The following is a 21,640-nucleotide window of genomic DNA, read 5'->3' as shown; positions in this document are numbered from 1 at the left end:
CCTCCACCCTGCCAAGACTGCCCAGCAGCAGTGCCTCAGTGCTTTGTGTAGCTCCTCTCCTCTGCATGTGCATTTACTGCATGTGTCCAAATTCTTCACCCAGGGGCCTTGCTGTGGGACCTCCACACCCAGGTTACAGCCACCAAACTCACCTGCAGCTCGCAGATTTAGTTCTCACCCTAACAAAGGGGAAACTCTAGGACGCAGTGAAGTCTCTGCTTTCAAACATAATATATATTGCATTTCTGTTCTGCACTCACAGGGAATTGATGTAGACAAATGTGTAAGATAATACAGCTACTGCTCTGATACAGAAGCTGAACAACCCTTAAAGCCATAGTCTGGGAAAAAAAATAAATGTGAAGCATTTGAAAAAAAAAAAACCCAAAGCATTTTTCTCATAAATGGCTTGTAGCTATTTCCGGATTTACTTTTTTTAGCTTGCCAACCAAAGGTATACCATAAGCTACATGAACAGAGCTGTCTCTAAGGAGACTGCTAATATTAGTGGTGGCTTCTTATTGTGATGGACAACGATTCTCTGCAATATAAATAACTCTTAGCTTACATTAAATTAAAAAAGTAAAAAAAGAAAAATATTCTAGCTTCAAAGAAAATCTCAAATTAAGACTGCTACCAGTTTTGGTTCAGATCACTTGCACATGAAGATACAGTTTTTAAGTAAAGAACCATGTTACTTTTAAGCCATGATGACCCAGGATGAGTGGCCTATTCTGACTGAATGGGTCTCTTCAGTATTTCTCATGGAACAGGCAGGGAGAGCAAGGCTTGAGGACAGCTGCCTGATCCAGCACACCTCAGCACTGCCATCTGTGAGGGACAGAGCTCCTCAACCCAGCAGCTGTAATGATTCACCCACACTGGACCCTGGCCTTGGCCTCGTGCCTGGAACAGTTCCATTTGAAACTTTGATTTGAAATAAAGGGTCAGCATTGTTATTATAGACAATTTCAACCCAGGTGCCTGATGTGTACCAAAGTTCTGACCAGAAAAATCAGGTCTTGAAAGGAGAAGTGACAGCAATCTTTACTGGAGATTGCACTGGAATATACACTCAGAGATATGCTGCTTTAGAAATCTTTCTGCCTATTCAGAACATAGAAACACATCCTTGTGGTGCAAAACTACCACTCCTCTCTTAAAACTAATGTGTGAATGAACATTACAGGAATTAGCAACATGCTCAAAAACCAGGTCTGGTTACTTCTCACTATATGAAAGGGAAGGTGAAACAAAAAAGCCTCACCAGTATCTTGTTTTGATTTTTTAATGACCAAGTGTAGCAAAACCAAAGCAACCGTGACCAAGATAATTGTACACACACATGTTAGTCAATAACTAAACTGTGCAAATTGACCTCAGTACTTGTTCCCTCGTTACTCTTCCTCCCCCTCTCACGTGAAAGATTCATATACAGTGCAGCAGTGCAGCTCTGAGCCACTGCTCAAAGTCTGTAAAAATATTTTTGTAACCTTAAGCAGGAAATGTAATAGGCCAAGGATTGAAATGAAGACTTTTCTGGCCTCTGTTTAACCTTCCTGTACTTCAGTGTTTGCTTTCAATGATCAGAATACCTTACCTGACTAGAATATTAGTATTTTTTTACTAGCAGGAATCCTTTGAGAATTTGCATATTTTTTTCCTTTTGAAACTGATTATTTCAAAGGCTGCTACTTGATTCAGAAATAAGATTTTTATGATCCAAGATGGCAACCTAAATACTTAATCATTTAATTTTACAGTGCAAATACAAAATTTGTAATTAGGCAGACAAAAAAAATTCTTACAGGACACATCTGTTCAATCCTTACTATTTCAGAACTCCTTGGTAAGCCCTGTTCAAAAAACCACATTAACTGCTTTGTGTTAACAGACTGATCAAATGAAGCAGAACAAATTCTTATAGTTCATTGTGTTGAAGACCTTGAGAGATTCTGCTAGATAAGTCTTGCAAGTGCTTCTTTACCTATCAGGAAAACAAAACACACAAAACAAATTTCAGGAAGACAATAAATTATCAATACAGTAACATATTCAGATTTTGCTAGGAGTATTTGTAATAACAGAAAGAGCAGAGAGCAGGAAGATTTCAGGCCTTTTTAGGTCTATAAGAACAATTATGTGTATACTGTACTGAACATGGAGAACAGATGTGTCTTGAACTCCCCTTCTGGAAGTCATTCAGCTTGCATGAAAATCTGCACTGGATAATCTACTTCCCTTCTGCTACTGACTTAAACTTTCAACATGTATGTAACCCTGGATTTATACCGACCTTATATCCTAGCTCTTTTGTCTTTTCTTGCAGCATGGCATATTTCTCTTTGTTTCTGTTCAGATGATCCTTGTCTCCAGTTTCCTCTACATGCTTCAGTTTCTGGTGTGAAATCTCTAATTGTTTCTGGTAATGATGGTGCTTTTCAATTTTTGCTTCGAAATGTTTCAGCTCCTCCTAAGATAACAAACACACAGCTTCAGAGGAGTTTCTTTCCAAGCCTTCCTTTCTCTTGCCAAGACACTCCTAATGATACTTTACTAAGTAAGGCGCAGAAAGCTTTTTCAGTTCCCTGCTTCTTAAAAATGTCTGGACAATCCATTATCATCACCATCAGACTGCTGATTTTTAAAGCAGTGCTGAAAACGACCCACTGCAGAGTCCTCAAAAGGAGACTGTGGGTGGCTATGAGGTGCTACAAGATGAGAGCAGTGAGCACCAAGCAAAAATTTAGGCAGAAGAACAGCAGAATGAGGGGAGAGAGACAAATTTTCAGAAAAGTCAGTTTTTAAAATCTGATAAACAGGCAGAGTCAGATAAAAAAAAAATTCTTTTCTTTTTACAACTTGAATTGAATAAAAGTGGTATGAACTGCACAGGAATGAATTTCCATATTATTTCATTGAAAAGCAGCCTTTATCACAATAGTTTTATGTCAGCTCAACACAGCTCCAACATGGGAAGTTAACAGTACAAGAGATGGGCATGAGAGAAATTGCTAGGTATACAGATTACAGTGCTTCCCAAGGACATAATTAACACATTGGGTAAGGGGGGTAAATCTAGTGCCATGGCAACAAAGCAGCAGGACCTGATCTTTCAAAGATTCAAAATATGCAACAGTTGTTTTGAAAGGATTCAGAATTTCCATTCTGCTGATTGTAACAGAACCAGCATATGATTAGTTACACACATGACTATAAATCTGAAGTATTAAAAAGGCAGCATGACTTTTTTATGGTGTCTGGGAGTTAATGCAGAAGTGGCTGCAATCAGAGTAACATCAATTGTTTCTCTATGTGTCAAAATATCTTTCTGCAAGAGAGGTCACCGGAATTCTACTTACTCGAAAAGATTCAAGTTCTTTCTCAGTGAAATTAGCTGATTTGGCCATGTCCCACAAATCAATCACTCTTGGTTCTTCAAATTCTAAACAAACACACATAATGAAATGAAAATCTGGATGCAATGCTTTTACTACCCAACTTCTATAAAAGATGAAAAGATGCTTTCTCACATACACATAGTTATTAAGCACTGCATTTCTAATAGATCTATTCAGATGAAAAGGGAGAAGTATCCAAGTACTGGATAAAGCTAGATACTAGTACTAGGTAAAACAAGTAGGTTTTCAAAAGCGAAAAAACCCAAACCCGAGGAACTGGATAAAGGCATTGCTTGTCCCGCATGTTGTCTCATTACTTGCCCTCCTGGGGCAATATCCCTTCTCATGAGGGCGTGGAAGACAGAACTATCCTCTTAATACACTGACTGTATCCTTTCATTGGGCTTCCAGTGTTTGGTTTTAAACAGGACTGGCTGGCTCCATCTCTTCAGCCCACTGTGGTACGCAACACACTGTGATACTGAGACTAAGAGCTGATACTGAGACCCTTGCCCACTGATTTTAACTTTTTAAAAATGAAATGAATCCCAAAGAAGCATAAACCCCAGTGTATCATACCACTGGTTGTGTCATATCCCTGGTGACTGACTTTACGCAAACGTTCGAACCCCTGATTGATGCTCCTTAACTTCTCCTTGAGCTCTCTGTGTTTGTTGTGCAAGATTTCCTCTTTCACCAGGTTCTCCTCAGATGGATTGATAACATTCTTGTGGATATCTGTTGAAGAACAGTAAGTATTATTGATTGTGGGCCAAGGCTTGATAGCTCAAAAACTCCAGAAATCCTCCAAATCTGAGGTGAATAAAAAATGCTAAATTCTTAGGATTTAAGTTGAGTGCAAATAAAGCTGGTGAGATAAAACATGTATTTTCTGCAGACTTTTGAACTGCATTTTGCAGCAGTGGATTTATGCTTGCTGTGTAATTTCCTGTAAACTACAATGGCCATCATTGCTAATCTGATGGCATTTTCCCTGCATGAAATGAAGGCAGAATCAGAAAACTGAAATGGCAACAGTTTCATTAGTTGGCAAGAATTTTGGCAGCTAATGCAGAACTAAACCCAGAAAGTATCTGAAAATAGCAGCATCTGCAAGTGGTTCTGACAGAAATGTGAGGAGTTTCAAAGAAATTTGGAAGTGATGGAAACAATGGGCAGAGAAAAGAGATGTACTGATCTTGAAACGTTGGAGAAATAAATGTTCAGGCACCTTCTGTTCTGCTCACAGTCTCCAGCAGAATATTGTATTCACGAATCTTTTCTTTGTGATGCTTAAATTCTCGCCAAAGCTTATCCAGCTCCTCATCAGAGAACTTCCCAGAGGTCTTGGCCTGAAAGAAACATGAGCTCATTATGCTTTCCATGCCAAGGGCTCTAAGTGCCCTCAACTGCCAAAACGTCTTCCCACTTCTCACCACATGTAGAAAATTATTAAGTGCAGCTTTTCTTTAGACCTTTTGTTTTAATTCTCTTAATATTTGTATGTGGTCAGGATTTAGATGTTGATGGATAAGATGCCTTTAATCATGTCAAAAGAAGTTTGCTTCAGACTTATAAAGCTGGACTTGCTATGGATTACCCAGGGAAAAATGTCTGGCATTTCTATTTCATGGGAAACAATTTAATACAGAAATAAGGGCCATGGAGCTCCACAGACAACTGTGCAAATCCTGGAAATTTTCAATTGAATACTAGGTTGAGAAAGCCCTTATTTAAAACCCTTCCCCACAATACATTTCACTTTAGACAGTCTACAAAATGGTTCTATTTTAAATGCATCTTTTTAAAAACATCCACAAACAAGAGGAAGAAACTGGAAAAAAAAAACATAGATATACTACTACACAGTGTGACAGTCACACTAAAGGAAGCCATGAGTTAGGGAAATGTGAGGAAATACTCTGTCCGACCTCAGGGGATGCAGGCTCCACCCTTCAGATTAATGTGGGTGTTTTATTTGCCAAAGACAACCTGCCACAGCTGGATGGTCTGGATGCAGGTAGGCTTCTCTCAGGGCACAAAGATGGGAGCTACAGAGCAAGGCAGCTTGGTCAGTACTTAACAAAAGAGTAGTAAAGCCATTGATTTCCAAGTCTGAGTGCTCTCAGAAGACACAGCTAAGAGTTCAGTGAAGAAATACTGATTTCCTACACTCCAGTTCCTAGAAATCTTACTCACCTTGCTCCATAACTTTTCCAGTCTTGGATCATCTAGTGTGTCACTTTCTGTGCCATCTTTAATATAGTTGGTATCAACTAGCTGAGAGTCCTTCTTTCCATTCATTCCATATTTAGTCATAATGACTGCAAAGGAATAGAAGATACAGAAACATGAGAACCAACTCTGGATGTAAGGAAGGTGAGAGATGGGCTACATCTGTGACTTGCAGAGCTGGACTTTGCAGTTCATGAAGGAAAAACTAACAACTCAAGACACAGTGGTCCCAGGTTCAATGACCTCTTCTGAAATTACTGGGAGCAAAGGACTCTGTTAGGCTCCTGCAGCTCCCCACTGACCTGCAAAGAACTTGAGTGCTCAGTGTCCAGAAAGACAATATGTTATTTATTAGTTTAAACACAAGTGTCTTACGATGTGTCTGTGTGATGCAAAGTTTAAACTCCTCCTTTCCAAGACAGCCCTTACCATTTAAGTTGCGTCTGAGCTTGGCTTCCTTTTCTCCATCTTCATCCAGCCCTTCAGCCTTCAGTTTTTTCCAGCTCAGCTCATCCTTTTCTTGTAGTTTTAGATCACTATGCAACTCTGCCAGTTTCACAGCAGAAAGATGGAGCTAACAAGAACACAGAAAGGTTTGTATTTAGTTATGTGGAGTCCCCTTTTACTTCAGAGCTACCTCAGGTAGTACAGATACATAACAACCAGTATGGCACAGCACTTCTTCTCAAGCAACATGCCATTGCCACCAGACGTGCTTTCTTGTGGACCATCTTCCAACCATACAGTTATAGTGAGTTGAAAAACTTTATTGGTTAGTACAATTTTTCAGTCTTCCAGGTCACTGAGGATGGCCTTGCAGGTCAAAGAGCCACTTCATCAGCAATTTTTACTATGCAAAATGAAAAAAAATTTCTCGGATAATTTCTGAACATAGTTTATGTGCATTAAAACCTAGAGGTATTCCTGTCTAACATAGTAGAAAAAAAAAGAGGTTAAACACTAAGGCTGAAGACAGAAAAAAAAAATTAGTTTAAATGAATGCTAGGTTAGCTTGAAATTTTGTGAGCTACAGAGAAAACAGGAACAATGACTAATATGCGGTTGGCTAAGCAGCACTGCTGTGAGTTGATCCTGAACTCCCTGATTTTAGCCACCTTAGTTATTCAATTTAAAACAAATAAATGTAACAAGCCATCTTAATACTTCAGAACCACTTTTTTTTGTGTCTACGTGGTCAAAAAACAGATGGTGAGGTGAGGAGAAGCCCAGAGAAGAGAGGAGATAAAACCACTCCAATTACTGCGTGCCCAGCTCCTGGAAGCTCAGATCCAGCTGGAAACCACCTGGGCTTGTCAGTCCTAGCACAAGTTTATCTATTTTATCATTAAAACCCACTTAAAGATTATAAAAATTCTCATAATTTCAGTGAGAAAGAAGTATGTTTAATAAACACAGACTCAGAACTCAGTATTGTTTTTAAACATTTGAACCATACTGAAAAGATTCAGCTGTTCCTTTGTGAGTCAGTAGGTTACTTTAAAGTAACAAGGAAAAGTGTAATTACTTTAAGCTAATGCACTTCCTATTGACAAGAATTCAGGAAACTATCCACATTATTGTTTATGTTTCCATCATAGGCTGTCCTATTAATTAATCTTGTGCCACTGCACACAATTGTTTTGATTTTAAAACTATTTTTCTTTCTCTGCATTTTGCACTTGGCTTACTGAAATTCCTAAAATCTAGAGTAGTTAGAATCACAGGTAAATATAATACTTATAGAACACATTAAAACTTCTGATCCCTCTAATACTAAAGCAAAGGAGTGTCCCTGGTGTCTTCTTAACCATCTGCTTTTGGTGAACTGCTTTACAGAAACAAAGCACTTAGAAGGAACCACTTTATTTATGGTTCTGAGTATGTGCTGAGTAAAAGAAAAACCTTAATCATGCTTATTTACTTTTCTGGTGCAGGATGACTAGGACAGCCCAAATGTCACTGCTGCAGTGGCACCAAGAATCATTTTCCTCAGCAAGAACTGTGCCCTGAAGCTCCAAGACTGAGTGAAAGGTTTGCTACAAATTGTGAAGGGAATGGCCAAACATCTTGGTATTTATTTAGTTACTCTAATATCAGTCAGCATTCAGGTAGCATGGGCATCATATGTTGTTGGGCTGAGGAAATACAGGAATAGACATGCATAATTAGATAAGAAGTAATTTAGCTCCTAAGTACTGCAAATATAATAAAATAAAATCTTTCATATCTGACCTTGTCATCAGAAACACACTACTGTATAAAAGATTACACAGTGCAGTTTATGTTAGAGCCCCTCTGCAGTCAGTGCAATCCCATAAACATGTACAGCTTTCTGCTTTCTAGAAGTTAGAGATAAGAATACCAGAACTTCTAAACATAAAGTCTGGAGACATCATCAATCAAACACAGTAAAGTCTTAATAAATACTAAGGAACTACATTAAGCCCACTATTCCTTAAGAGAAAACAAGATTCTATTCAAATTTCTCCCAATTAGAGCAATATTTTCCTAATTGTCATTATAATTTAGTAGGAAACTAAAGTAACTGTCCTTGTAAGTATTAAAAATAATTTGAAACCTTTTGGAAGCCCCTTGCCTGTCCCATTAATGTAATACAGAGTGAATACAGAAGTTAATATAAAGTATTCAGTTCAAGAACTACTTCCTTTAAGGTTATACCATGTTGGACCCTGAGTACACCAGGTAAAAAATGTCAGTGGTAAGACTCCTCATCACTTACTAACATCACTCACATGCTGGAATAACTAACTAGAAGCAGAGGTGAAAAGTTAAGTTTAATGATTAAATAACCGAGCAACAAGCTCCTTAAACTCATTCCTTATTCCTCATTCCTTATGCTGCCTGGACATTAACATCCAATACAGGTACCTGGCAATTCTGGGAATGAGTGCTGGAAACTTGAACATTGCAAAAATTACATCATTTGCTCTTGGGCTGGCTGCAATCATTACCTGCAACATCCTTACCTACACTCTTGCCTCCAAGAGGAAAGAGCTCTTTACTACAAATTTGCTATTTATGAAAAGAGATTCTGGAGAAAGATCCTGCCCCTCACCCTCAGGGAAACAAGAGGAAAGTCTGGCTTGCCAGCTCCTGGTCCCACTAAGTAACATTTTGGGACTTTTTTAAGGACTGCTCCTCCAGCTGTGTGTTGCAATGCTAAATAGTGGTATCTGACTTTATGTCAAAACAAAGAAGTTCCCTGCTTTCAGTAGTTTCTCTATCACTACCAAAATAAAGGAATGAAGAGTTTTGCAATGACACATAGAAGTATTTCAAAGCAAATGTACTACACAGGCATAGTTTTCCTCTTATTTCATATATTGCCCAGACATACTGAAAAATCACTTTATAAAACACATGCTGGGTGACAGTTGTACTCAAAAGTGAAATTCAGATGGTGGCAAATTTAGTTCAAGTAGGGTTTGCATCTCTAAAATCCAGCTCACACATATAAAATTTACTAAGCCTTAGTTCCTTACTGACAGAGTTAATCCATTTTATATTTTAACATCTTAATATAGATGATGTTAAGCACCTCAAATTTTAATTCCAGAAGAGCCAGGTATAAACATGAGAAAAGACTGTAATTGGAAAGGTGAGAGATAACTGACATTACTATCATTACAGATTATTTCTAGTCTCAGTGTTGTTTCTTTTTCAGCTGTCAGTTCAACAGCTGGTGTTTCATTAACACACTTTCCTATGCCCCATTGTATCCTGCTCCCATTGAGGAAAGGAATAATTTTGATACATTCCTTTAGCACACTGGGAGGCAGCACTATGGCAGGATTCTAGTTTTTGGCTGAATCTGAGGATGCCCACCTCCAATTCAATAGCTCAGGCTATTTAGAATATAGAACATCCAAAATTAATGTTAACTATATTTTGTTGCCTGGAAGAACTGAACCATTGCCAGTCATCACCCTAATTCCAGTGGTCCACAATATTCAGGGGATATCTGCAGTGCATTCTTCTCCCACTGCAGCTGTTCTTTTTAGTTCTAAGTAAATATTTCCACTGTAATGAAATAATTTGACTGTATTTTCACTTTATTAAACATTTTTTGTAGTCCACTGTGAGAGAAACTCAAGTACTGTTTTGACCCACTGTCAAAATTAAGGCTCTCATCTGGGAATGGTGAAACCCATTTGCTGGTCCTCTTGCATTTGTCTACATCACTTGACATGAATGCAGGCGACACAACCACCAGGGCGGAGGTTTCCTCTTCTCCTGCAGCGAACTTCTGCCCTGTGCCGGGCAGGAACCGAGGCCACCCCTTCGGACAGCTGAGAGCATCACAGTCCTGAACAGCACGGCTAAAGCTTTCAACCAGCGAGCTCTGGAGCCAAGCGCACATCCTACCCGGCACCACGGGGGCTTCCCTCTCTCTCGCACTGCCTGGGCATGCGGTTTAGCTGCTGCATTAACAACGGGCAGGTGAACACCTCCCCGGGCTCGGACACACATCCCCTGTCCCGGGACAAGGCCGCTGCCCGCCGCCGGCACAGCCGCCCGCCGCGGGGCAGAGCGCAGCGCTCGCTGCGTGACGGTCGGGGACAGCCGTGCCCGAGAACAGAACAAAAGCCACCGCAGGCCCGAGCCGCGGCCAGACAGCCTCAGCCTCTCCTCATATACAGGTGCCCGCTCCTCCCCATCTCCCTGACGGGGAATGAGTGGCTGAAGCGGCCGGGCCCGACCTCGGAGCCCCCTCCGAGCACCGCCATCGCCCCGCACCGCCCCACTCACCCGCTGCGCCTTCTCCCAGATCTGGTTCAGCCTCACCACCCGGAACTCCGCGGACTCCCGCCGCTTGCCTTCGGCGGCCGCCAGCCCCTCGTTGGCCTCCCGCGAGTACTTGCTGGCCTGGCCGGCGGCAGTCAGGAGCAGCGCGGCGGCGAGGGCCGGCAGCGCCCGCACAGCCGCCATGTCGCGCCGCGCGGAGAACTACAACTCCCGAGATGCCGTGCGGGAGCGGCGTCCCGCTCCCGGCTGGGAACGGGAGATCGGGGCTGGCAGAGCGGGGGCAAGGCCGGAAATTCGGGGTGTGCTTTGGGTCTGGGGAGCGTGAGGGGAGCTGGCTTTGAGCTGTTTCTTTTCGTGCCATTCTCCTTAGTGCTTGCTTCACAAAATATGCTGAGTATGGCACGCTTTATTAGTAGTTCCCCCCCCGACACTCGGTGTTGATGTCAGCTGTGCGGGAACAAGGGAACACAGTGGGTTCGAACACCGCTACTTTAATCAAACGAAGTGTTCAGACATTAACACAATGTCCAAGAGTACACAGAAAAAGAGGAGGCAGCTCGGGGAATGGAAGGCAAGAATGGGGACGGGTTCCGCCTTGGCGGTGGCAGAGAAGAACGCCTGTACCCAGGACAGTGCAGAGGGATGGATGGTGGTGATGGACGGTGGTGTGGGCAGAAGGAGGGCTGTGAGAAATGCACGGACACCTAGGCTGGGTTTGTGAAAAATACGCATTTTATTATCGGCTTTCCGCAAATATTAAAATGAATATTATATGTGTTATGTCAGAAAGTTTTGCTGTATTAATTTTCTTAAGTAGCGTGTTAAATATAGTTTTAGGTTATAACATAAGGTTAAAATAGAAACTGTGCTATGTAAGATACTTTTTTTAAAGAAAGGACTCGCAGCGAGATAGCAGCCACAGGACACCTAAATCTTTCAGAGAAAGAGAATTTATTGCTCTCTTATCAGAAGAAACGAACTTCTTTCTGCCTCGCTCAGCTCTGAAGATGCTGTTAGGATTAACAGGAAGAAGTTGACACTAACCAGACAGAATCCTGTGTTTGAATGGAATTTATGCATCATGTATGAGGTGTATGAATATGCAACAGGCTATTGTTTTTAATGGTTAATCCTCTGTTAATGTGTGTCCTTTTTGGGGCTTATTTGTCCAGAAAAGGTACCCGGACCATCCGTAACTCTTTGTTCTTATTGTCTCGTATTGTCCTAATCTCAGTTTTTCAAATTTTTATTGCTCTAATTATATTACTATTTTAAAAACCATTTTATTAATATTAAACTTTTAAAATTTTAAAAAGAAGTGATTGGCGTTTTCCACAGGTTGTTCTCCAGGGGTGAAGTGTGGGGATGGCCCTGAGCTCGGTGGTGTGTGCTCAGAGTGCAGCTCTTGGTCCTGATGGTGCCAACCTCCTACCTCAGTGCGTCCTCCCAGAGACCCAGCCAAAGGGTGCAGTGGTCAACAGGCAGTTTTGGGAGGGGATTAAGTCAAGCTGTATTAAGGAAAAAAACTCCATGATGCTATGATAATGCACCGTATTTAATCCAGGGTTGGTGTACTTATAAGAACCAAAGAATTGCCTAAATTATAATGAGATTTTTGAAAACAGTGTGCCATGGAGGATTTTTACTGGACTGTAATTTTTGCCTTGTAAGTAATAGAAAAGTCTTGTGTTTTCTCTTTCACATTTTTCCTAAGTCAGAGATTTTCAGTGTTATTAACCTAGAAGCTGTTGCTGTAAGACTGAATTGCAGAAGTGGCCAAAAGCATTGCACTATACATTGCATTGAAGAGCAGTTGAAGCGAGCTTTGAAATGCAGGAAACTGATGATGCAGAAAGAAGTCCATCAGCCTTGCCCAAATCTTGTGCAGCTCTACACATAAATTTTAGGATTTAGAGCTTCTTTTAGTCTCATTGTTACAGTGTATATATGTATTCCTGAGTCATTTTGGAATATGTGGTTCTATCTTTTCTGTCATTTGAAATACTGATTAAGTTTTCAGGCTCTCTGCAAATAAATTCAACTTCTATGCTCTGTAAACTCCAACAGGTTCCCAATCTTCTAGTATTGAGTGTACCTGTGCACAGCTTTATGCATTTGTTTGTCTGAGTTTTTGAGCGACACTAAAAAGTTTTAGAAATAGAGAGGGGCTGCAGCACCTTCTGTTTGCTTATGTTGGCTTGTTGGATGTCATTCTCCAGTGCCCTTACCTCTGTGACCTCAAGTGACCAGTTTTGGTACAGTTCTGTGTGTCCTGGCCCAAGCAGAAGGGGTGTGGCCCAGGGGCAGAGCTGGTGTCACCCGCAGAGATGTCCCACTCGTGTCCCCAGTGCTGGGCAGTGGCCCGAGGACAGAGGTGGTGTCAGTGATGGGGACAGTGCTGCCTGCTCCTGCCTGCTCCTCTGGCAGCAGTGTGGCACCAAGTGTGTATGTGGGGACAGCAGCACCCAGGAGCACCAGGACTCAGCTCCAGCACCGCAGGGAGCTGCAGTGTAGGAGGGGGCTAGGAGTGGGGGTGTCAGGCAGTCAAAGACTGTCCTGATCCTTTAGTCTTTGGGGAAAGTGTGTCAAAGAGCTGGTTGCAGATGCCCAGCAGGGCTGCCTGGGCCAAGGGGTTTGTTACTGTGCTGTGTGGAGAGGGCCCACAGAAATGGATGAGATGCCAGTGCCACCCCACAGGTATGTCTGGGTGATGCTGAGATGCAGGAGCTGAGTCCAGGCTGGGGAGAGGGGAGTACTGTGGGAGCTGTCATGGGGCCACTCTGCACAGTGGGTAGCAGTGAAACCAGGGAGTGGGGAGGGCAAGAGGCTCCCCATGGGTCCCTTCTGTCATGTTGGGGTTCCAGCCAAGACTACAGAGACACCCAAAGGATTTGACAAGCCAAACATTTTATTCAAGCATTTATGCAAAAGCAAAGTTTAGTTAAACAAGTGTATGCCAATTGTAATAATTTTTCCTTTTGAAGAAGGATGCAGCTCAAGCACTCTTACTGCAGTCTCGTGGTGGGGGCTGAGCCCACTGCCCTGGAGAAGCAGCAGGGAGGAGTCACTACTCCTGAAGCTTCAAGTCCTCCAGGTATTTCTGCACCCAGTCAGCACTGGGGTCTGCACACAGCTGCCTCCCCTTCCTGGTGATCAGGCTGTTGGGAAAAGCAGTGTTAAGGCATCCAGCCAAGGCATCGGGGTGATGCTGGTAGCATCCTGGTTGTCCCTGTCCATTCCCTTCCCTATCCTGGACAACCTTGGACACCCTTGGGGCACTTCCCTGGCTGGTGCACCCTGGACCCCAGCAATGTTGGGTACTTACACCACACCTGGCTGTCCGCAGAGGTTGCTGGTCATGTAGGCAGAGCTGATAATGCTGCGCGGAATGGGGTGTGAAATGTAGGAGACGCAGCAGGCTTCAGCTACTGTGAGGGAAGAGATGTGGGGCCAATGAGACCCCACACTGCAGCAGAGGCTCTTCCTGTGGCTCCCAGGGGATTTACCATCACCTGTGCTATGTCCTCAGGGAATACCCCTGAAAACCTCCATCTCTGAGGCACTGGTGATGACCATCGGCTCCCAGCCTTCTCCATAGACAGGAGGGTTTAATCAGTGGGGATGGGGCTCTCTCCTGGGGAAGGAGAACCTACCGTTCTTCTTGGAAAGTGCAGCACTCCTGGAGACGTTGAGATCAGCCTCAGCCAGGGAGCAGATGGCCACAAGGAGCAGAACAGCCAGGGCAGCTGCCAGGACCCTCATGGTGCTGGGGAGGCTGAGAGAGCCACGAGTGAGGCTGGAGCTGGGGTGTCTGTAGGGCTGTCCTCTGCAGAGTAGCCCCTGCTCCTGCTGATCTCTTTTTATACCCCCAGTACTGGGTGGGCACAGGGTTTCAAGGAAGAAAATGAGTGTATCATACCAGGAAAATTATATGAGGCAAATAAATTGCAGAAAGGGAAGTGCCAGCCACAGGGCTGTGATTTTCAGATTCGAGAGAGAGCAAGTCTTATGAGGAGCAGCTGAAGGAGCTGGGTTTGTGTCATAGTTGAGATGGTCACAAAACAAAGCAGCACACAGTTTTCAGAAGGCTTCAAACCTGTTTTTATTATAGCATGCATGCTTTTTATACATTCTTACAAAACTCCTAAGTTTACACTTTACTCATTGGTCACAAAAGACAAGGTGCCTATTGGAATAGTTGCAGTTTTCTCTTATTTGTCCTTATTTCTTTCTTGGTTTCTGTGTCAACGACCTTGGTAGAAAATTGTTTCAGGGGTAAACATGGATCCTCTTATCAAACTTCTCTCTGGCTCACAGAAGTCACTGTAAAATCTCTTCCACAGGTTTCTTTGATGGTAGAAGAGGAGGCCCTACTGAGGGGGACCTTACTGCTCTCTGCAGCTTTTTGAAAGGAGGGCTGTAGCGAGGTGGAGGTTGCTCTCTTCTCCCAGGTAACAAGAACAAGACAAAATGGCTTCACATTGAACCAGGGCATGATATGAAAATGTTCTTTACTGGAAGGGCTGTCAAGGACTGGAACAGGCCGCCCAGGGAAGTGGTGGAGTCACCATCCCTAAACACATTTAAAAGACGTGTAGATGTAGTGCTTAAGGACGTAGTTTGGTGGTGAACTTTGTAATGCTGGGTTAACAGTTGGACTTGATGATCTTAAAGGTCTTTTCCAACATAAATGATCCTTCAATTTGTTTCTGTGAACTTCATGGTACTGCAGGGCCTGAGGGAACACAGGTGGGGCTGGAGCTGAGGTGACACAGGGTTTTCCTCTTCGCAATGCTCAGTCCCTGCTGCTACTTCTCTCCTATTCACCCAGAGTTTCAAGGAGAGAAAATGAGTGCATCATGACAGGGATATTATGCCAGGATTTCCCAGTTTTGCTGAGCTGGAGGCATCAAGGAAACCACAGAAGGGGAAGTGCTTGTGACAGATCTGCAGCTTTCAGATTCCATTTGAGTCTCTGGTGGGGATGGCCAGAGCCCAAACTTTCAAACACAAGCCCTGCTACTGCTGCAATGACCTGTTGGCTGAGAGCCAGGCTGGGATGTGAACTTTGCTGACCAGAGTTCTGAGGAGAACCAGGACAAGGCTAGACACTGGAAAAGAAGGAGGAAGTAGCAGGTTTCATAACTTGCTTTCTGAGTGTGCACTATTGAGTTAGCAGGCTGCTGCGACAAGGGGAGAGAGTGATGCATCTGACTCCATCTTTTCAGAAGGCTAATTAGTTACTTTATTATACTATATTATTCTATACAATATTATGTTATGTTACATTTCATCTAAACTGAATCTGCCAAGCACTCAGCTCTGCACACACTGCACAGAATCTCGTGACTGTCACCTGACACACACATACACTTGGCCCTGACAGGCCAAGGAAACAAAACACCATCACTTTGGGTAAACAATCTCCATATTGCATTCTACTTTTGCACAAACACAGGCACAGCAAATCATAAGAATTGTTTTTCCTTTCTCTGAGGTTCAGAGAATGTGAAACCCAGAAATATTCTTGGGAAGAATTGTGCCTTGCTTTTCTCTGTGAGGAGAAATGGGGCAACAGTTCACTGCTGGGGTCTTTAGGAATTGATTGTATCCCACCTTTGTCAAGCAAGAATTTTGCTGTAGTGGTGTGTCTGAGGTGCCCCCCAGCTGGCAGGTGCAGCCCCTGAGGGGGTGGCACAGAGGCAGCTGGTGTCAGTGCCACACTGCCCTGGGGAGCCTGGTTGCCCCTTACCCCTGCTAGTGGGCTGCCTGGCTAGTGAGAGCCACTAGCCACAGGAGCCACTGATAACATCATGTACCCTCTCAAAATACCTAATTTCTGCAGAAATGAGCCTTTTTGGGTCAATGAGAGTCCTGTGGGTGGTTTGCAGCTGGCTATCAAAGCATCCCTGGCCTGTGCCCTGCCAGACAGGGGGCATGAAGACCCCTAACCTCACCTTCTGTGCCAACTGTGTCAGCTCCTGCTGGCTATCAGGGAACAGTTGTAGAATCCCTCTTTATTGGTCCCTGCCTGCCTCAGCTCACTGGCCTGGTACTGCAGGAGGGGAAAAGAGGGCTGGGGGCCATGGACTGTCAGCTCCGGGGACTCACCAAGCCATTCTCGTGGACACTGAGCCTGTCCTGCTGGCACAGTGACCTGCTGGCACAATGTCAGCTTGCTGGCACAGCCTGAGCAGTGCCTGGAGACAGCACCACTGTCACCCCCAGAACTGTGCTGGAGTTCCAGTGGGGTTAATACCAGGAACTGCATGAGGGAGAGGCCAGAGCATCTTCCACAGTTCAGGGGCCTCTGCTAGCACAGTGGGGCACCAGCTGAAATCTGCTCTGGCAGGTGCTCAGGGGGATGTTCTGCACGCACCTTTCTTCTTGGGGACCTGATACTTCATTTTTGTGGGGCAGGGGTGCACAGGAGTATCTCACCTGCTGCTCTGGCAGCACCCACATGGACTTGGGGGTCTTGTCAGTGGGGATGGGGCTGTCTTCTGGGAAGGGAGAGCGTACCTGGCTTCTGGGAGGACTCAGCAATGCACACAGATAGGATCACATAGATAGGCCTCAGATGGGGAAATTGTAAAAAAAACAAGAGCATCATAATGGGGAAATGTAAGTGCATCATAACAAGGACATTGTCAGGGTAACCAAATTTGCTGAGCTGGTGAAGGCAAGGAAACCACAGAAGGGGAAGCACCAGCCACCGTATTGTGGCTTTCAGATTCCATTTGGTTCCTGGCATGGACTGGCCAGGACCTAAACCTGCCAAGAGCCAGGCTGGTACATGCACCTCCACAACAAGAGCCCCAAAGAAAATCAGGGCAAGACTGGCAAAAGGGAAAAAAAGCAGGAAGTAGCAATTTTATCTATCACTACTCCCTGAATAAGAGTCCCTCTCCAGCTCTCTTTCAGGGCCTCTCTAGGCACTGGAAGCTGCTCTAAGGTCCCCCAAAAGCCTTTTCTTCTCCAGGCTGAACAAACTGATCTCACTCAGCAGTGAGTTACAGCCTGGTCTTGTGAAGAGCCACAAAGGTACCTTAACACTGTGTGTAATCCTGCTGTCTCTACCTGCACCTGCAGGGTTTTTTTATATTTTGGATTAAGTATTAATAGTTTAAAGGCTCTTTGGCCCTATACAGATACAGGTTCATTCTTGACAAACTCTCCTGGGTTAATGTTGGGAATTGATTGCACAGGAGCTGTACAAATCAAGATGACTTTGGAGATGCCTGGTTGTCTTTATTTGGCAACACAAAACATTCTCTGTGCCTGGCATCCATCTCTCAGTATGGTTTTTTAATAAGGAGGGAACCTATTTCTTCTTTTCATTTCTTTTAGTAATAAGAGAAAAAGAGAACTTTGTGGACCTTATACATTGATTTTTTAGAGATATATGTAATTCATATTAAATAGAATAGAATTAAATTAAAGAGAATTTATTCAGATGTGCTTTAAGTTTTCCAGGACAAGACACTTAGAGATATGTATCTGGACTGGTTGAGCTGAGCTTTCTCACTGAAGACACAATTCTGTTTGTCAAGGGATTAAGCCTGTTCTTTCACTGCGTGCTGTTCTGTAAATCTCAGACCAAGGTCAGAATCCGCTTTTAGACATCAATTTTAACTACTTCAGCAGGACTGAAAGGACCTGGATTCCTCTGATATTCCCTTAAGGCAGCTGCAATAGCTCACTGGGATGGAAAGTCACAGTTGTCTTAAAAGCACTTTACACACTCATCCCTCAGTGGCCCAGAGGCTGACAGCTGTACCTGAGACATTGCTGTAAACCTGCCTTCTCTGGGAAAACTCCATTTCCAGCTCAAAGAAAAGCAGGCTGCATCACAGCTCCTGTCTCCAGGATTCTCTGCATGGGTCACTCTCACTTCCTGTCCAAGCAAACCCAGGGAATGTGTCCTTTTCCAGCATCAGAAGTTTAATGTCTGCTTTGTTCCAAGTCTGAATTTAGGGAAACTACTCTGTTGTAGTGTGATCGAGACTTTTTTTCTTTCCTGTGGACTTAAATTAAGTTAATCTATGTAACTGTTTTCTTTTTCTGAAATAGCCTCTTTATTTTCCTTGGATTTAATTCTGTGCATTCAAGCAGGAAGATAAAGAGTGTCAGACTGAAGAAAAATAATTGCATAACATGCTGAAGAGATGAACTGGGGAAGTGCTTGTTTTTACATTCCCTTCTTACCTATGTCTTTAATGTGAATTACTGGAACATCAAAGAGAACTAACCAGTTTGGAATTTATTTTAAATTATGTATTCGTATAAAGTGAATTCTTTCCTCTATGCACTTATTTCAGTAGAAGAAAAAAACAAGTTTTGGAATAATATTATTACAAAACATCCTTCTAGACTAGTTAATTTTCAGAAGTTATAGCAGCTTACTGTTGCTGTTTTCCTCCTGAAATTACTTCCTCAGCTAAATTGTTTAGGGCTCATACTGAAGATAAGCATATCAAAAGCAGCTTATCAATTCTGCCCTTTCTGAAATGATCTTTGCAGCTGATTAAAGTGAATCATGACTTGTTCAGAGAGGAAATGAAGAACTCACTGCCATCCTTGTGTCTTTTAATTCTCCTGACTGCAGCTCTCCATGACTTTTGGTAGCATGGATGAATCCGTCTTTCCTTTCTATGCAATTCTCAGCACACACTTGTAAAAGCTCTTTTTGTTTTTTTTTTTTTTTCTCATAACTGTGCAGGGAACAAGGATTTTTTACATGGAATCTTGACTTGTTTCAAATTTCAGGAAGGGAAATGAAATCTTGTGAAAAAGAAAAGAAAGAAACACTCTGGAAAGGAGATATGATCACATGAAATGCAATTGAAAAAAAAAAACAACCCAGACAATTGGGACATTTAGTCATTTAGTGACTACAAGAAAATGAATCAGGATTACATGAGGTGCAGTGCAAAGGACCAAAACATACTAAAACTAACCTCAGAGATGCTGCAAAAGCAGGGGGAAAAAAATCAAGGAGGAAGACAGAACTTTGAGGGGAAGATATGAGAGACATGGCACGGGTACTAAAAAAATAAAAACTTAAAAATCTTGGCCAAAGTGAAAGCCTTCAAAAGGCATGGCATGCCATCAGCTGCAGGGACATGCACCAAAGCCTGCCCAGGTGATCCCCATTGAAGTCACAAGATTTTGTTTCCCTTCCTGAAATTTAATTTTATTTCAATGAGATGGAGTTTAGGTACTGAATATGTTCAAGATCTGAAATGAGAGGTGGTTTCTCAAGAACGGAGAATCCCAGAAACCATCTTTGGTTTATAATTCTGGTACTAATGTTTTCTCATACATGAGCTATACTTCTGTGAGACTACTTGCATTTTTAATATTATGTATAGGTTGGAATTCGGGCTGTAGCTTATTACTATAAAATAAACGATGAATGTAAAATGAACAAATGAATTCCAAACAGGTAACTCACTTGCTTGAGTAGTGCTGCTCCTCTGTGAGATGAAGCCCATCATTGGAACTCATGGTTGCATCTAATTCAATAAAAAAAAAATGCAAGAGCTGTTCAGTGGAACAGAACATGAAGTAACAAAAAGTATTCTGAAGAATGCCAAGTGCCATCTCCTTGAAAACCATATCTTAAGTGCTGTGTTTTCTCTCACAATCCTATTATAGATAATGGATTGTGATTCCATTCCTCCTGGATCATCCTTTCTGGAATTCAACAGTGCAGTATAGAAACACACCTGACAGATGTGCTCCTTTACATCAGTTTTCTGCCAGAGCAACTGTGTCCTTTTTGTCTGGAATTTAGTTAAGGGCTCCTCCCAAGAATGGTTGCAGTTTCACTTGATCCCCATTTCTCCTCAAAAATGTAGGACAGCAATGCCAATGGCTTCTGCAGTGCTGATTTTTATGGTGAGCTGTAACAGTAGGAGATCTTCAGCAAGTACCTCTCTGTCCTGCTGCCTTGAATCATTTCTGCCTCTTGCTTCTCTACCTTGCTTACCTTCTTCTTCTTCCTCTTCCCATCTCCCTTAGGTCATGCTTTTCCTTGTTTACTTACCTTCATGAGCTTTAGCATTGACATCACAGCTTTCTAAGTGTACATTCATAACAGGTACATTATTTTTCTCTGGTTCCTTTTCCATTGTGTATGTAGCTTTCAAACTTTGCCAAACACCTGTACCTTTCAAAACTCCAGGCTCTCTTTTCCTAGGTGTGCAAGGAAGAGTTGTATGTTGCAGTTTGCATTATTCAGATGTAGTCCAGTATCTTTTTTTATATCTGTTGAGACGTACAGAAGCATCTCTATTTTCTGGCATGTTTGTTATCAGAATCTGTGAAGAGAAGCAGCAATATTTTTCAAGTTACTGTTGTAGGGGGAATTTAATGTTTGGTGAGGAGCCTTCAGCAGTGGCTTGGCATTTTAGAGTATTACAAGCTCTGGCATGAGCACTTGAGAATGTTAAAAAGAGTAGTTTTCATTCGCATTACATTTCATTCTCATTACTGTTGCTGAATTTTCAGCTGTTTAGGCAGAAGAAGGGTCATGGGAGCTGTAGAAAATGGAGCAAATAAGAAGATGAGTTCTTCCAGTCCAGCTGAAATAATTACTCTTCCTATAGATGGTTCAAAGGGAGGATTTCAGAGCTAGAAAAAAAAATCTACATCCCTTGCTATGTCTGAGATCTTAGTGCTTCCTAGTGGGCATCGCAGAGAATTCCTCAAGGAGGGAGAGACTGCAGTTGAGTTAGAAGGACTTCAACAGCCAAACACTGATTTCAGGGTATTTTGTTAACCTTATTGGCCAGGAGGCATTCAGATGTACAAAGCCTGAGTAGCAGTGGCTGAACATCTGGTCAAGAGGAATGAACCCAAAAGGACAGTAATTGTAGAGGGAGATGAGGTCATACCATTTTCAGGAATGGGAGCAATTCGCACAGATTTCTAAGTTCCTGTGTACAGCAGCCTGAAAAAAGGACTTAGGAGCCAAAAGAGGAGACTTTTTCCTTGCCTGAAGTACACAGTATCCAGGTAGAGATGTGCTGCAAAGGAGAACAGGTAGGGTTTCACTGCACAGCAAGGAGTACTGAGCTTGCAATTAGAAATGTCTGTGTGTGCTATGGGAGGGATGAGGAACTGACTTTCTTTGCCATAGCCTGGGTCAAAAAGCAAGAGGAGAGGCAGAAAAGCCTGCACTTGCTGGTGGCATCCTCTTATCCTCACTTTTTCAGTTGGATTCTGTTGCT

At 42.9% G+C, this 21,640-nt stretch overlaps 2 protein-coding genes and 1 long non-coding RNA gene across 4 annotated transcripts; all 3 read right to left on the bottom strand.

The window, feature by feature from the left end:
• Positions 1 to 1,274: 1,274 nt before the first annotated feature.
• Positions 1,275 to 10,611, bottom strand: LRPAP1 (LDL receptor related protein associated protein 1). Of its 2 annotated transcripts, XM_059845254.1 has the most exons (8): positions 10,407 to 10,610; positions 6,066 to 6,210; positions 5,601 to 5,725; positions 4,633 to 4,753; positions 3,981 to 4,139; positions 3,363 to 3,445; positions 2,297 to 2,473; positions 1,275 to 1,987 (listed from the first exon to the last, which is right to left on the bottom strand). In XM_059845254.1, the coding sequence occupies exons 1-8, from the start codon at positions 10,584 to 10,586 to the stop codon at positions 1,922 to 1,924; spliced, it is 1,056 nt and encodes a 351-aa protein (XP_059701237.1). In that variant the 5' UTR covers positions 10,587 to 10,610; the 3' UTR covers positions 1,275 to 1,921. The 2 variants fall into 2 exon arrangements, with proteins under 2 accessions (XP_059701237.1, XP_059701238.1); XM_059845255.1 differs by lacking the exon at positions 3,981 to 4,139 and having other exon boundaries at positions 10,407 to 10,611.
• A 2,682-nt stretch (positions 10,612 to 13,293) lies between these two features.
• LOC132326700 (C-C motif chemokine 3-like) lies at positions 13,294 to 14,263 on the bottom strand. Its single transcript, XM_059845253.1, has 3 exons — positions 14,057 to 14,263; positions 13,729 to 13,831; positions 13,294 to 13,561 (listed from the first exon to the last, which is right to left on the bottom strand). The coding sequence occupies exons 1-3, from the start codon at positions 14,163 to 14,165 to the stop codon at positions 13,471 to 13,473; spliced, it is 303 nt and encodes a 100-aa protein (XP_059701236.1). The 5' UTR covers positions 14,166 to 14,263; the 3' UTR covers positions 13,294 to 13,470.
• Positions 14,264 to 14,480: 217 nt separating this feature from the next.
• Positions 14,481 to 20,404, bottom strand: LOC132326699 (uncharacterized). The gene is made up of 3 exons (XR_009486315.1): positions 20,135 to 20,404; positions 19,861 to 19,921; positions 14,481 to 15,514 (listed from the first exon to the last, which is right to left on the bottom strand). It is a non-coding gene; the product is annotated as an uncharacterized LOC132326699 (long non-coding RNA).
• Between the last annotated feature and the right edge of the window lie 1,236 nt (positions 20,405 to 21,640).

The sequence above is a fragment of the Haemorhous mexicanus genome, chromosome 4 (genome assembly GCF_027477595.1).
Source record: "Haemorhous mexicanus isolate bHaeMex1 chromosome 4, bHaeMex1.pri, whole genome shotgun sequence".
NCBI classification, from domain to species: domain Eukaryota; kingdom Metazoa; phylum Chordata; class Aves; order Passeriformes; family Fringillidae; genus Haemorhous; species Haemorhous mexicanus.
The sequence above is the reverse complement of the archived record's forward strand: the minus strand, read 5'-3'. Positions and strand labels throughout refer to the sequence as shown.

Coding starts and splice junctions, on each gene's coding strand:
- LRPAP1 (XM_059845254.1), bottom strand. CDS start 10,586: ATGGCGGCTGTGCGGGCGCTGCCGGCCCTCGCCGCCGCGCTGCTCCTG. Junction 4,140..4,632: donor GACTGTGAGCAGAACAGAAG/GTGCCTGAACAT, acceptor GTTCTTCAACAG/ATATCCACAAGAATGTTATC. Junction 1,988..2,296: donor CAAAAGAGCTAGGATATAAG/GTCGGTATAAAT, acceptor TTTTCCTGATAG/GTAAAGAAGCACTTGCAAGA.
- LOC132326700 (XM_059845253.1), bottom strand. CDS start 14,165: ATGAGGGTCCTGGCAGCTGCCCTGGCTGTTCTGCTCCTTGTGGCCATC. Junction 13,832..14,056: donor TGCACTTTCCAAGAAGAACG/GTAGGTTCTCCT, acceptor CTTCCCTCACAG/TAGCTGAAGCCTGCTGCGTC. Junction 13,562..13,728: donor TGCGGACAGCCAGGTGTGGT/GTAAGTACCCAA, acceptor TTTTCCCAACAG/CCTGATCACCAGGAAGGGGA.